This window comes from Cotesia glomerata, linkage group LG7 (genome assembly GCF_020080835.1).
Source record: "Cotesia glomerata isolate CgM1 linkage group LG7, MPM_Cglom_v2.3, whole genome shotgun sequence".
Classification (NCBI taxonomy): Eukaryota; Metazoa; Arthropoda; class Insecta; order Hymenoptera; family Braconidae; genus Cotesia; species Cotesia glomerata.
The window spans coordinates 88,557-103,829 of record NC_058164.1 but is presented as its reverse complement, the minus strand read 5'-3'; the positions used below and the strand labels follow the sequence as shown (position 1 = coordinate 103,829).

General features: G+C 25.5%; 2 protein-coding genes across 5 annotated transcripts in view; both read right to left on the bottom strand.

Moving 5' to 3' along the window:
* Positions 1-3,616, bottom strand: part of LOC123268857 — a 5,464-nt gene extending 1,848 nt beyond the window's left edge. Inside the window, exons 1-2 of the mRNA XM_044734259.1 lie at positions 3,490-3,616; positions 777-1,136 (exon numbers count right to left, since the gene is read on the bottom strand). Of these exons, the coding sequence (XP_044590194.1) occupies positions 777-1,136; positions 3,490-3,550 (421 nt within the window). The 5' untranslated portion in view covers positions 3,551-3,616. The remainder of the gene's footprint in view (positions 1-776; positions 1,137-3,489) is intronic.
* Positions 1-15,273, bottom strand: part of LOC123268856 — a 26,395-nt gene extending 11,122 nt beyond the window's left edge. The window contains exons 1-7 of one of the 4 annotated variants that reach the window (XM_044734254.1): positions 15,061-15,270; positions 9,977-10,336; positions 9,749-9,869; positions 9,495-9,676; positions 9,235-9,333; positions 5,000-5,110; positions 4,675-4,829 (exon numbers count right to left, since the gene is read on the bottom strand). In XM_044734254.1, the coding sequence (XP_044590189.1) occupies positions 5,034-5,110; positions 9,235-9,333; positions 9,495-9,676; positions 9,749-9,869; positions 9,977-10,336; positions 15,061-15,151 (930 nt within the window). In that variant the 5' untranslated portion in view covers positions 15,152-15,270 and the 3' untranslated portion in view covers positions 4,675-4,829; positions 5,000-5,033. Of the gene's footprint in view, positions 1-4,674; positions 4,830-4,999; positions 5,111-9,234; positions 9,362-9,494; positions 9,677-9,748; positions 9,870-9,976; positions 10,337-15,060 lie in introns of those variants that run through there. The other 3 variants (XM_044734255.1, XM_044734258.1, XM_044734256.1) reach the window with 3 other exon arrangements.

The following is a 15,273-nucleotide window of genomic DNA, read 5'->3' as shown; positions in this document are numbered from 1 at the left end:
TAAAAACTGATTTGATTCCATGTTTTATATTAAATATATTTTTTGTTGCAAAAATTTAATCAAAAAAATAATAATTACAGTAGTATAAAAATAAATCCTGTCTAAAACTTTTGATAATTTAAATTAAAAATAAAATAAAATAACATGATGTATTTTAAACAGTGTTTCCCGGCGCTAAAGTAAACCTTTTTTTTTCTTTCCTATTGAAAGTCGAACGACAAAAAAAAAAAAAGAATCGACTGACAACAGCATATGTTATTATTTTACAAACCCTATTTTGTTAGTTTTGTTATCATATATAACACACGATGAGATGATATTACTTTCTCTTTCTTTTTTTTTTGTCTCTCTGTAACCTATGTTCATTCAATCAATATATAGAATTTTGTTTACTTTTTGAGTTGTTTTAGATTTTTTTATTTACGTAAATACTTTAATTGCTTATAAATCCAAAAAAATTATTATTTTATTTAACTAAAAAAAATATTAACTCATGTGAGTGTCTACATACTGAAACTGTGTAATAAAATGACAGCATGCGAGAGAGAGAGAGAGAGAGAGCGCATTGAATATTCTTGTCAGACTAAATTCGATTTTTACTACTTGTGAACAGCGCCTGGTACATTTACGTTTGCACACAGTACTGAAATACTAAGTATCTGACCCTTTTATTAGACTACTCATTATTGGTTAAGTTGTGGCAAAATAAAATTATAATTTATTGTGACAATTGATAGTAAAATATATTAAGTATAAATAGATGAAAAGTTACTCACAATAAACTAACATTTCTCTGGTAGCTTCGGTTTCATCATCTTGAGATGATATGCTACATCTTATTTTTCCAGAAAGTTCATGCCCCGGTCTGACAAGTTTAACTGCTCTGTACATTGTGTTTGAATCGTTGCTAGCTTTATAAGTCGCGTCAACGTACTGACTAAGTTCATCAGATCCTTTAGGCAATGAGTTGTGGATCCATTGATATAAAGGTAAATCATTAACTGACCACTTAACGACAAGTGCATTATTTGTTGATGATCCCATATCGTATTTGCAGTCAAGTATTGTTGGTTCTTCACTACCAGCTCTTACTACTCGTGGAATTTCAACTGAGGTTATATTTATTGGTTCTGCTTCTGTAATAACATTTTAAATATCTAAACATCTACACATCATTTTTTTAATCTACAAGTCAATATACCGGATAATAGTCAGACCACTTAAACATTTAATATTATCCAGTTTGAAAAATAAAAAATTTTAGGTGTATTAAATATGATTAATGTGTATATCAGTGTACCAGCCGGTTACTTGATCGTTATTGTAAGTATGCAACTTCTATTACTGGTTGAATGCTTGGATCAATACGGAATTAAGCTATTATATTTTTTTTTTTTTTCCACTTAGAGGGATGTCGTGACCCCCCATAACATGTTGACGTGTCATTTTTGCATACATTTTCTTTAATATAATTTGCATACATATTTATATATAAATACTTTTTTATAATAATAATAATTATTATTATTATTATTAATGCGGTATTATACGAGATAAAAATAAAAAAATTTCATTTAATATATTGTTAACAATTAAATATATTTTGTTAAGTTATCGCTTTGAATCGACAGTCATCGTTCTATCGTACGTTTTTACTTTCTTTCGTTCTTCTTTTATTTGATTTTATAAAATTCTTTGTGCGTACGTTAAATACTTGACATCAAAGGTAAAAAAGTAAAGGAACTTTGAAGGTACACATGTACAACCAAAAGCTTATCGCGTCTCCAGTTGTTGCCGACCCTTGACAATCTCAAGTAGAGTGCAGCCCGTCGGTATTCAATATACATACATACATACATACATTCATATGTGTAAATGTAAAGGTAAAAGTATACTAGAACGAGTGGTATGAAAACCTTTAGGCTTTTTTTTTTTTTTTTTTTTTTTTTTTATCATTTACTTTTTCTTATTTTATTCACTCGGTTTTTTTTATTTTTTTATTTTTGTTTTAATAAAAACCACTAGAGCAGCGCCTTCTTGTAGAGGAATGAAAGTTATGGGTTGGTGAATCGCACGCGGTATTCGTATGATGTGTGAGTTTTCTACACGGTGCCTCAAGTGCGAAAGGGGTTGTAAAAAAAGCAAGTGACGAGTTAAAGTTATAAAACAAAAAAATAAAAAAATATTAAATGTAGAATAAAAATTATGGATAAATATTGTTATTATAAAAGAGTCGACATCAGTAGTTAGTGGCAGCATTGCGTGTGAAAGCGCTAATGCAATCTCTTCGAGCCCTTTTTAAAAGTTGTTTCGCTGTTCCGCGACTACTTTTAATAAAACTTATTACTCATTAGAGGAGCCAAAGTTAAAGATATTATACATATTAAGGTACTAATGGTGAAGGACTGTACTATACATCATATACTCATAAAGATACTGCTATTTCACACCCTAAAATATGTTTTTTTTTTTTTTTTTTTTTTTTTTTTCAACACTTTAATTCAATTTAAAGGTTGAATAATATTATACATAGTTAGAATTATATTTACTATAATTTTATATAAAGTTTGTCATTCTATATAAAGGATATTGAATGAAAAATAACAAGGATTAAATAAAAACAAAAAAAAAAAGTGAAGCCACTAAAACATGAGAACAGTGATTGGGTGATAGAGGTGAAAGACCAGCGACAAAAAAAAATGACAAAGGTATCGGGGGGGGGGGGGATTGCTCTTTTCCCCTATCTATTTAACAAAGGGTAATATGAGAAAGATTAAATGTATAAATGTATAAGGTCTCTTTTTTATACTCTATTAGAAAAATACCGTAGATTTAAGACTCAATATTTTACTTATGGAGGTTTTTGTTATAACAACCCCAAATTAGTTTTTTTATTTTTTTGTAGTGTTATTAAACAATTGATGATATATAATTTAAAAAAAATATAATAAAAATGATAATGGAAAAGTGAGTTTGGTTCCCTGTACTAGCCGATAGTCGTTAAGCTACCCGTACCCGTACCCGTATACCTATGCACCTAACGGTCAATAGGATCAAATACTCAATCACAAGCTAAAATCTGCCGGCATCCAATAACCGGCCTTATTCGAATGGATGGGCATTCAAATTGCTCCTATACTACCTATACTACCTATACTACCTATACTACCTATACTATCTATACTATCTATACTATCTATACTATCTATACTATCTATACTATCTATATCCTATAACCAATACACCTATTAGTCTATTACTATTTATTTACTTCTACTGGTATTATTAAAATAAATTTTAAATGGAATAATAAATGCACAATCAATGTTATCAATTGAAAGTATTTATTACACCTTTTATTTTTTATTTTATTTTTATCCCATAAATTTAACTATTGAATAACTATTTGATAAGTTAACAAATTATAATACAGAAGCAATAATTAAATTAATTTTAAGAAAATACAACTTTAGTAAAGTTTTCACTTACTTTTAATAAAAAAACTAGCAATAAGAATAATAAAAAGATCTAATAATAATTGGTTATCCATATTCACTCACTAATGTTTTTATTTATTTATAATTTAAATTAATTTAATATATCATAATTTATTAATTAATTAAACTACATTATATCCATTATTTATTTTAAAACTAACAACAAAACACTTTTTTAATTATTTATTTTTAACTATTCCATCAAACAGCCTTTTAATAAACTCAATATCCGATTTTATTATCACTGTTATTACTAACAACACTAAATTTTTAAGTTAATTGGATTAAATAAAAAAAATAAATAAATAAAGTCAAGTAAAAGTTTTAAAAGTTTTAAAAGTTCAGTAGGATTGAAACACGTGTGATATAGAACGTGCTGTTAGGACGAGACGCGAGCATCTACTACTGGTACAACTAATGGGAAGAGTAGTGCCAGTTGGCCAAACAAATCGGGAATCCAGGAGTTTGCGCGAAATATAATTTCGAGCTTGCGCGAACGTTGTAGACTACTATTAATATTTTTACTTAAATTGGTTTAATTGGTTATCAATAACAAAATAACTCTTTATTTATACAAATCAGTAAACTTTATAATTCTGAAATTTTTATTTTATTTACGTTTCTCAGATATTTTTTATAATGCTTACATTAATAAGTATTAAGTCACTGTTAAGTCATAAGTTAATGAAGAAAAAAAAAAAAATTAATTTGATTATTTTTTTTCTAAATATTAATTTTATCAATGTTATTTTTGATTTCCAAAGCGAATAATTTTGTTATCAATTTATTTAAATATTATTATATACATTTTATTAATTAAAATTGATTGTATCTAATGTCATGTCTTGAGACATTTCTTTTATATTAAGTATTAATAAGTTATTATTAGTATCTTACATTGAACATGTAAAAGTATTGTACAGGTTTTTTTTTTTCAATAACAATGTTCATTTCATTTTTAAATTATGACAAATTATTTAATACATAATATCATATTTATGCTATTTTTTGCAATTATTATTAATTTATATTTACATTAGATAATTAATTTATTTATGTAACCATCATCAGTTAATAGTAAGATAAATTATAACAATCAAGCTAATATTTCTTTGGCAAAAATATTTTTTAGTTGTTTTTTTTGGTTTTTATTTTGGTCATTGGAATTTTTCATTTCTTTATTTTCATATATATATATATATATAAATATATATATATATTTTTTTTTTTTTTTTTTTTTCTATACAAAACAGTATATTGCAGTAGTATCAGTTGTAGTCTGTCATTTAGATAGCGTGTAATTATCATTGTGGTTAATCCATTCCCATTATTCTGGAATCAAAAAACAATATATTGTTATAAAAATAAAATTTGTCGTTGAAAATAATTATATGTATTTTTTATTTTTTACTTTGATAAAAGAAATTTTAGTATTTTGGACTAAATGTTGTATAAAAAAAAAAAAAATAAATCATTTGAAATGAAAATAATTAAGAACTTACTTAAATTACATAATAATAATGATATTTATCATCATCAGTGACGACAAAAGTTGGTCAATATAGTAATAATAAATACGAAAGTTAAGCTGTAAAAAGGTTTTGAAGCTGCTCCTGAAACAAATAAACAAATAATAATAATTATTATTATTGTGGTTGTTATTGTTATTACTATTAACTAATTATGTACATATAAATAATATAAATGAAAATTAAATGTACATCCTACAGAGTATAAAGAGTATAGAGAGGTACGAACGGAAAGTAGTTTGGTTTTCGCTGACGATTTAGCATGTACGAATACATTAAAGTATCACAAAAGTCACGTTGGGATATATATATAGATAAAAGTAGGAAGGTTGATACAGTTAGAGGATACACCTAATAGTCAGAATAGCCAACAGGCCAATCTAGAGAGCAGGCCTGCCGGATAGAATGGTAACCGAACCACCAGATAAAATTTAACGGCCCGTATACTATTCTGCATGCATACTACATCGGTATATCGATATAGTTTCAGTTTCAATTAATGGGGCCGCCAATAGTCAAACTATTATACTATGCTAAAGCGTAAACGTCGTATGTATCTATCTACATAAGTATGTTATCAGAGTGATTATATATGACGATGAGACTGTATCATTTATTCTTTATTTACGTATATCATAATAGTATCGATTTACAGTTAATACTAATGCACTATCAATGCACCAACTAAAACTTTATTATAATTTATAATTAACAGTTGATTGATAAAATAGGATAAGAAAATGCGTTAAAGCTTGGTCAAATTATAATTTTAAATTTTATGGTGTTACACTATTGTTAATATATTGGATTTTATTATTAGATCGGCTTTAATATTACGTTTACAGATTTTACGTTTGTATAGTATTCGTATATCCATAAAAGTTTAAACTCTGGAAGGCAATAAATCATAAATTATGGCTGTTTTATATTTATGAGTATAAGAACAAACCAAGCTTTTTTATTATTAGTTTAAACATTAAATAACGTATGTTAAAAATATTACGTGATTGTGAATTATGTTATTTTTTTTTCACCCCAATATTAATGTTTCATTTTGAAAATTTATTTTTTGGTAAAATTAATTTAATTATATATCGTCGTTTATATTTATTAAATATATCTTTATTTAGAATAAAATGAATAAATTATGTTCTTTTATTTGTTATTTATTAAATTTATAATGAAAAAATCCGTGCCCACATAGTTTATTCAGTTAAAAGGCATTCCACTGTATAGAAACTAACAGCATTCCACCGTTGATTTATCCAATTGCTGAAAGCTTCAAGAGCATTAAATATCACAGATCGTCCGTAGCAATACCAACACTAAATCGAGTATTAGTACAACTAATCCAAGTAGAAATACACAATTAGTATCACCAATGTGTAATAGGTATATTAACCATTTAGATGGATGATAACTTACCATAAAAAGTTACTAATTACGGAATAATAAAAAAATATACCATTTTATAGTTATAGAGTATATGCAATATATTATATATAATACAAATCAGACAGCTAAACTACTAAACGAAGGAACAAAGAGAATTTGTAAAGTTTAAAAGGGAAAGAGGTGAGTTCCCGTTTGAAAAGCTTTGACCGCAATTTATACTCAGTCACGTTCATCCCAAATTAATTCTCAAAGCACTTTTACTATATATTATTTTTTATCATTTTCTTTTGTTCATCATTCTAAATTACATCTGTATATTCATTAATATCAAAAGAAAATATTATTAACTTTACATGAGTTAATAAGAATTAAATGGAAAAAAAAAATGAAGAAATGAAGAAAAAATAATTTATTATTCATTGAATTCTTATACCTAGTTTAGCTGAAAAGATGCATTAAAAGTAAATAAAAAGATTACTTAAAATTTGGCAAACGTGGTTTAAAAAAAAAAAAAAAAATATTAAGAAAATTATAATAATAACAATATAAACCAAGTTAAACCATAAAAATAAAATAAAAAATGGTTGTGAAAATGAAGAAAGAAGAGAGTGAAGAAAACGGAAGGAAAAGTGAAAAAGTGGAAAATGTAGAGTGAGAATAGTAAGAGAAAATCGCAAAAGGAAACAAGGCATCCTTCCTGATGTTCAGACAGAAGAGGCAAGAGAGAGGGTGAAAAAATACGGTACGGCAATTTACTCACGAGTCATCTACTCGAGGGAAAACCCGAAAAATCTATAAAAGAAACTTATATTTTTGCTTTGCCTTCTTTTTCTTCGACTAATATTAATATTGTTTATATATCTATGTATAGATACTCTATCAGTATTAAAAAAAAAAAAAAAAAAAAAATTACAGTGATAATGTACGGCAGTAAAATTATTTTATACTGAATATATCAAAATGAGATATTACACTATATACTAATTGGCCGATTTATTATTATATATATACACGATTGAGGATACTTGTGGTTAATTTGTTTAGCAATTAATTATTTTTTAAGCTTTCTGTAATGATTTTGATTAAAATTTATTAGTTAAGAATAATAACACAAGTAATTATAAGTTTTTGATATTTACAATGTTATCGATAATATTTAATATTGCAAATATTAAAAGTAAAAAATTAATAAATAAATAAATAAAATAGTTAAACCGCGAGAAAGCCTCAGCAAAACCACTGCATTACGGTTCGCTTTAGTACTTGAAATAATGCACCCAACACCCCAACACCCAAACACCCCAACAAGTTTTCACCACAATTTTGGTAAAGTCACTTTACTCTCATCCATGCAGTTTGCTATTTTAGCAGTAGTATCACTAGTAGTAGTAGTACCACCAAAAGCATTCTGTCTACCATATCTACACTATATACACTATATATAATACCATATATTTATACACTTGATATTAACGTTGAATATCATATAAAGTAACTGTATGGACTTTTGAGTAGTCACTTTTGAAAAAGTGAGAGAGAAAGAATTCTTTAAAGAAAATTCACTCAATCTTATTTCATGGCATTAGCATGGCTTATACTGATAAATAACAGCAAAAGTTGGGCGTATGTTAATATGTCCCCTTAAATTACTAGTTTGCTGATGGGTGTTGCTGGTATACTATATATTGCTGAAGCAAACTTCCCTACAGCAGTGACACTGATAGCATTTTGTTTTTCCGAATTTATCTCTATATTATATGTTTATAATATACTACTATATAACTATTATAGTAGTTCTTAGGTACTTTATACTGAGACTGGTGATACTTTTGAAACTACCAAATATCGAATACCGAATACTGGAGTTTAGTTTCGTGTACCGGTGATGGAGTCTATACTTAAATATTAATGCCTTTATATACAACTCACTCAACTTTGTTAAACTAATCATTATCATCATCATCATCATCATTGTCATCATCATAATAGCTTTATCATTTTTATATATTAAATAATTTATAGTAATATATTAACATGCTGTTTACCTATTTTATTTATTTATTTATTAATTTTTTACTTTTAATATTTGCAATATTAAATATTATCGATAACATTGTAAATATCAAAAACTTATAATTACTTGTGTTATTATTCTTAACTAATAAAGTTTAATCAAAATCATTACAGAAAGCTTAAAAAATAATTAATTGCTAAACAAATTAACCACAAGTATCCTCAATCGTGTATATATATATATATATAATAATAAACCGGCCAATTAGTATATAGTGTAATATCTCATTTTGATATATTCAGTATAAAATAATTTTACTGCCGTACATTATCACTGTCATTTTATTTTTTTATTTTTTTTTTTTTTTTTTTTTTCAATACTTATAGAGTATCTATAAATAGATATATAAACAATATTAGTATTAGTCGAAGAAAAAGAAAGCAAAGCAAAAATATAAGTTTCTTTTATAGATTTTTCGGGTGCACTTGAATAGCAAAACACATTTTAGCGTCATGCAAGAGTAAATAGCACCCCAAAAATAATAAAAAATAAAGTTATTTATAGATAACAATGGTGGTGTAGTAAAATTATATACTCATAATTTTTTTTATTTTTGAATATAAAAAATTTTGAAAAGGATAATTTTTTAATTGTAATTTCAAATAAGATGATGCTACACTGGATATTTATTTAAGAATATAGAATAAAAAAAAAAAAAAAGAACGAGAGAAAATAAAAAATAAAATATAAAAAAATAAAAAAAAAAAAAAAAGATAAGGTGGATTGCGAATAATCTTACCACCATTGTCAGTATTGTCTGGTTCAGAGCTGTTTATTGCCTGGATCTCCATTTTTCGTAATAGATTGGTTGTTACAGAAGGCGTACTGGTTGGCGTTCCTAAACAACAAAATACCACATACCACGTCTATCAACATCAGGTTATATAAGCATTAATATATATTACAAGTTATAAGCAAAAAATTTATTATTAATTATTAAGCAAATTAATTATTATTTATTAATAGGAGGTATTATACGTAAATCTAAATATATATTACCAGGTATGTAGATTAATTCACGTGGAATAGTGTAATTTGCTTTAGGAATCGATAAACTACATTTAACAAGAGCTTCATTTGGTAAGTTCTCATTTTTAGCAACAACTTGCATCATAATGTCATACTTGCTGTCATTACGCATCGTTAAATCCGAAGTAATTGTTTCATTAACAATAATATCACTGTAAAATTATATTTATTATTAATAAAAATTGATTAATTAGTTAAATAATAATTAATTGTATGTATCTTACTTAACATAAATATCCATTGTTGGTTGTGGATACAATCCCTCTGCAAAACATGTCAATTCGACTCCTTCTTTACCATCAATTATTTTTTTTCTATACTTTAAATCGAATTTTTCTTCTGTTGCTGATAAATAGATAAAAAAATAAATTTTTTATTTAATAATCTTTATACTTGTAATAATAATAATAATAATAATAATAATAATTATTATAGTATTGTTAAATACTTACAATATACAATCATACTAGCGTCAGCTATTTCTTCATCTTGATAGGTAAATACTGCACACCTGTAGTCTCCCGTTAAATTAATTGTTGGATTATTTAATTTCATAGCCCGATACATAGTATAAGGATCATCACTTGCTTTATATCCAAGATCTATATGACTAGCACTTGGATCAGCCTGAGGCTCGTGTCCATATATCCACTGGTATTCAACATTATCGTCATTAAAATACCATTTAACAACTAATCCATCACTAGATATATTTTCAAGATCATAATCACAATCTAATATAACATAATCCGTTTCTCCTTCTCTCAATAATTCCGGTACACTTATTGATTTTATTACTAGTTGATTGCTTTCTGTAACATTTAAATTAAAATAAATTCATATTATTTTTATTTGTTATTTATTTTAAAATTAAAGTATATTATATGACTAGAATAATTTAACAATGTTCCTCACGAGGTGTTGGCACTGATTAAATTGGTCATATGTAAATTTTTCTTTCCCTTTTCTTGTTCCCTTCTCGGCTTTCCTCCGCCCATTTCTCAACTACTTCGTAACCATCTCTTTTTATATATTTATTTATTATTTTTTTATCAATACTAAAATAAACCCCCTATTTTTTTTACAAGGCAATAAACTTTATTAGATGATTTTTAGATAAATTTTGTTCGATTTTTTATGTATCTAATTCAAGTTACGACTAATATAATTGATATTTATTAAAAATAAAATAATTGAATTATTTGTTATTTTTGAGTAAAAAGTAAAAAAGAAAAAAAAAGTTAAAAAAAAAAAAACAAGTGTTGAAAGACTCTATAGTATAGTATATATAGAAGGATTCAGCAGTAATTCAAAGTCGGAAGATGCATAAGAAGAAATGGGTTGGTAATGCATAAATTCAACATTACTCGACACCTTAGAGAGCGAGTAGATATTATAACTTATAAAGTATATAAGATAGATAGATATAAGGTTCTGCTGTCCGACCTCTAGACACTGCGACGCCTTTCTACTCCTTATATACATATATATTCATTAAATTTTGAAAAAATTTTTATTTTTAATAACATTATATAATGCTTTAGTATCATATCTTTTTATACAATACAATACAATATAATATAATAATTATAATAAAGATATTTAGGTAATAGGTAGTAATTACTTTTCCACCTTGTAATATTTTTTTTTTTTTTAACAAGTTTTACGTTATTACCGTTTAAGGTGAGGCAGTTTAAGGGTTTAAATCAGTTTAAATTACAAGAACCTTGTTGTTATAGCAATAATTCACATGGCATGAGAAAATCACGTTACTCTTGTTACACTCGATGCGTTTCTGCCACACATATGAGTAGAATACTCTAATACAAATAATAATAATAATAATTTAAGTAATAACAATCATTATATCATGACAATGATAATAATAATAATAATAATAATAATAATAATGATGATGATGATTATAATGGTAGGTCAAATTTTGCAGTGTACCTATGATTGCATGTTTAGTGACCTATATGTCTTTATCTGTTCGGTAAGTTAATTTTAAACATGCACCGGACCCATAAGACATTCACCCTAATCCAGTCAGTAATTGAGTTGCGTTATTTTCTGGTTTAACATTCTCTATGTGCTTTTAATTTCTATATGCTTTTCAGTAGATAATAATTTATTTATTATCATCAGATGCTTGTTTTTTTATTTTTTTTTATTTTTTTTATTTTTCATTGTTATTGAAATTAAACAAAAATAATAATTATTATCTGCTATAACGAAAGTATATATACTTAATGATAATAATTATTTAAACTCGGTTAAATATATTAAAGTTTTTGATTAAAAATTTACAGATGGAACAATAATAAAGTGTTATTATTCATCATTTATCATAGAAACTTTAAACAAGCTTTTATGTAAAATAATCTGATGACTATATAAATACTTAGCTGTCAAATAACAAAAGTTATAGTATGTCATTAGTTTTAATGGGAATACAAAATAATAATAAAAATATATAATACATACTTATATGTGGTGAATGTAAAGTCAACAAAAATGTCAGACTTGAGATTTACTACTGATCGAATACTACTTTGCGTGGATAAGGTCATTAACATTTTGTTTAATGTTTAATATAATTTTTCATTCTCATAATTTAGTATCAGAATATATAGAATAATAATAATAATAATAATCGCTTTATTTGAAAAAATATCTACTTGCTTATGCTACTCTACATGTTGTTATGTGTCACTAAAGTTGTTATTATTACTGGATTACTTTTATTGATGCCCTATAAAAATTAATAACAAATTTTTTACTTTATCTCTTTTGGGAATAATAAAAAATTAAAAAAAAAAAAAATTAAAAAAAAAAAAAAAAAAAAAAAACTTTTTATAGAATCCAATTTCCATTGAGTCTCGTTGGGAATTTTCTTTTGTTTTAGCTTGACTAGTTTTTAACACGCCCTTAAGTCACGTATGCGTCGTAAAGTTGATCGCGAGTCATGGGAGTCATGCGAACACGTTCCTTTGTCGCCACGCGTTCAGCTTTTATAATGAAACAAGTAAATTCACTTGACAGCGGTTTTTAAATTTTATCCCGAGAAAATAAAAATTTAATAATTAAAATCAATAATTGTTATTTCAATTTATTTAAAAATTTAACTAATACCTTTACGCATTATATAATTAATTTTATTTAAACTGACGGGCATCAAAAAAATTAATCAGTATATGAATTTGAGTTTTTATCATATATGTATATATCACTGTAACATACTGTCTTGTACTATTTATATATTTAATATTATATAGGTAGACAGGAGAGTGACCGGTTACTGCCGGTCACTACTGTGGAAGTATGTCCAGTATATGCCCCCTGCTGTAGTAAAACTTATGGAAACCCAGGTGGAAAGAGCATCCAACTGTATTTCCGGTTCCGGAGACGATAATCGCACGTGCCGTAGCCGTAAATATAATAATGTATACATATATACGTATATAATAATGATATGCACGACTTACTATATAGCTGCTGCTGTTTTTGTTTTTGTTTTTGTTATTATTATTTAAAATGTTTTTCTTTATTTAAATAATTTATTTTTATTAAGTAATTGATTTTAAAAGGAGCGGATAATTATTGAGTTATATATAGATAAAAATATTTATAAATAAGTTTGAATAAAATTTTGAAATAAGACGGTTAGCATATGATTGAGGTAGACGCGTTTAGTTAGTTGTGTTCACTAGAGCGACGCCTTACCATTCCATTCTGTACGGCTGTACATAATACACAACTAAACGTGGTTTAACACGACTGAGTGCGTTTAAATACCGGTGAAACTCTCTTTTCCAACTTTTTCAAATATATATTTTTCAATATATATCAAAAATATTATATATAATTGTACAAAATTATTATTTAAATATAATAATTTTTTTGATAGTTGAAATTTAAAAAATATAACCATGGGAATTATTCTGCTGGCGTTGGAGGACATAAAAAAATAAGTATATCAGTATCAACACAGTTGGTGAAGGTTCTCCGGAAACCGCAAAACCCGGGATAAACGCCATATGCTGGCATTGCTACAAGTATAACGTAATTTCTCTGATTCAACAGTCCAAGCATCACCATTTTATTTATTTATTGATAAATTATTCGATAAATATTTAAAAATATTCATAAAAAATAGTATTTGATAATCAACTATAACATTTTTATTAATAAAATTAAAGAAAAACTATGTAATTTCAATCGTACGATCATACCCCGAGTTATTAGTCTGCTTAATTAATAATTTCACAAAAATTTTTTGTAATTAAATTTGACCAATTTTTATAGAGTTTAGAGAAGGAAAATAAAAATTATTATTTTTTTTCTTCAATACTTAATAATTAATTATCTGTAATTTTATTCTTTGTTAGTGCTGAGTGATTAAATAAATTAATTGCTGGTGTGTAATTCTAATTAAATAATGAAATAAAAAACAAAATAAAAACAATAAAACTAAAACGGTACGAATATTGATTGGCCTATTTCTCTGGACACACAATCTAATTGATTAATAGGATAATTAAACTTCCAATGTGAATTGATTAAATGTCAAACAAACACACTATATATTATTAAGAAAAACCACATATACATATGTAATATAAGTATAACAGGAAATTGATGATAAATGATACTAAATCCTAGTGTAAAATAATATTGTATATTTAATAAAATTATTAAGAAAGCTGTTGGAGTTTTTAATTAAAATTATTGAAAAAAAGAACACGTGCCATGAGATTTAAAAAAATAAAAATAACTACTCGGAGCGAACGATGGCTTCATTATAAAAGATATCAAATAAAACTAGCATAAATAATAACTTTTTTGGAGTCGTAATAGTTATTATTTTAAATAAATTATAAACAACAAGAAAAAAAAAAAAAAAAAAAAAAAAAAAAAAAACTTATTTAATCCTATTAATAAATTAAACATTATTAATGGTATGATCTTAGGGACGTAATATGAGATAAAGCGTGAGGATCCATTAGGGTTTATTATTGTGGTTGATGGTCATTAAATACTGGCATTATGGTCAAATTGGTGCGATGACATACTCTATATATTAGACATTACACACGACAATTTTTATACGTCCGTGAAAATAAACAATTGTTATAGGTAACATTATATCACTTTTTATTAATTTTTTTTTTTTTTTTTTTTTTTTTTTTTTCTATTTTATATAAAACGAAAATAGGTCGAATCAAATAAAATTTTACAAGTATTAATATTATAATTTATGAATGTGTAGAAAAAAAAACCAAAGAGAATTTTAATGTAACATAACTATCTGTACTATCTGTAGTGGAATATTCATTATAATATCATCGGGCTTTATATTACTCTGGCGGCTCAGAATCACCCGAAAATAGCACTGAGGTCCATTCTGAGAATAATCATGACATCACGAGAGCTAACTGCATTTCAAATAGCAAAACGATACACCAGTTTAACATTTATTAAATTCATTCGTAATATAAATAAATAATGAAAAAATAATAAAAATTAAGCAAACCTTGTATTTGAATAATCAGTAGAAATGTTGTTAAAATAAATCCCCAAATAAATGTCCTTATAAAATAATTATATAAAATATATTTGTTCATACTAATTAGCCTATTTATTGCCGTTTATTACTGTAAACAGCAGGAAATTAGTGTCAAGTAAAAAATAATAACATGTGGTTAAAATAAAAACGTTTTAAAAACTTAATATTTTTATACTTATA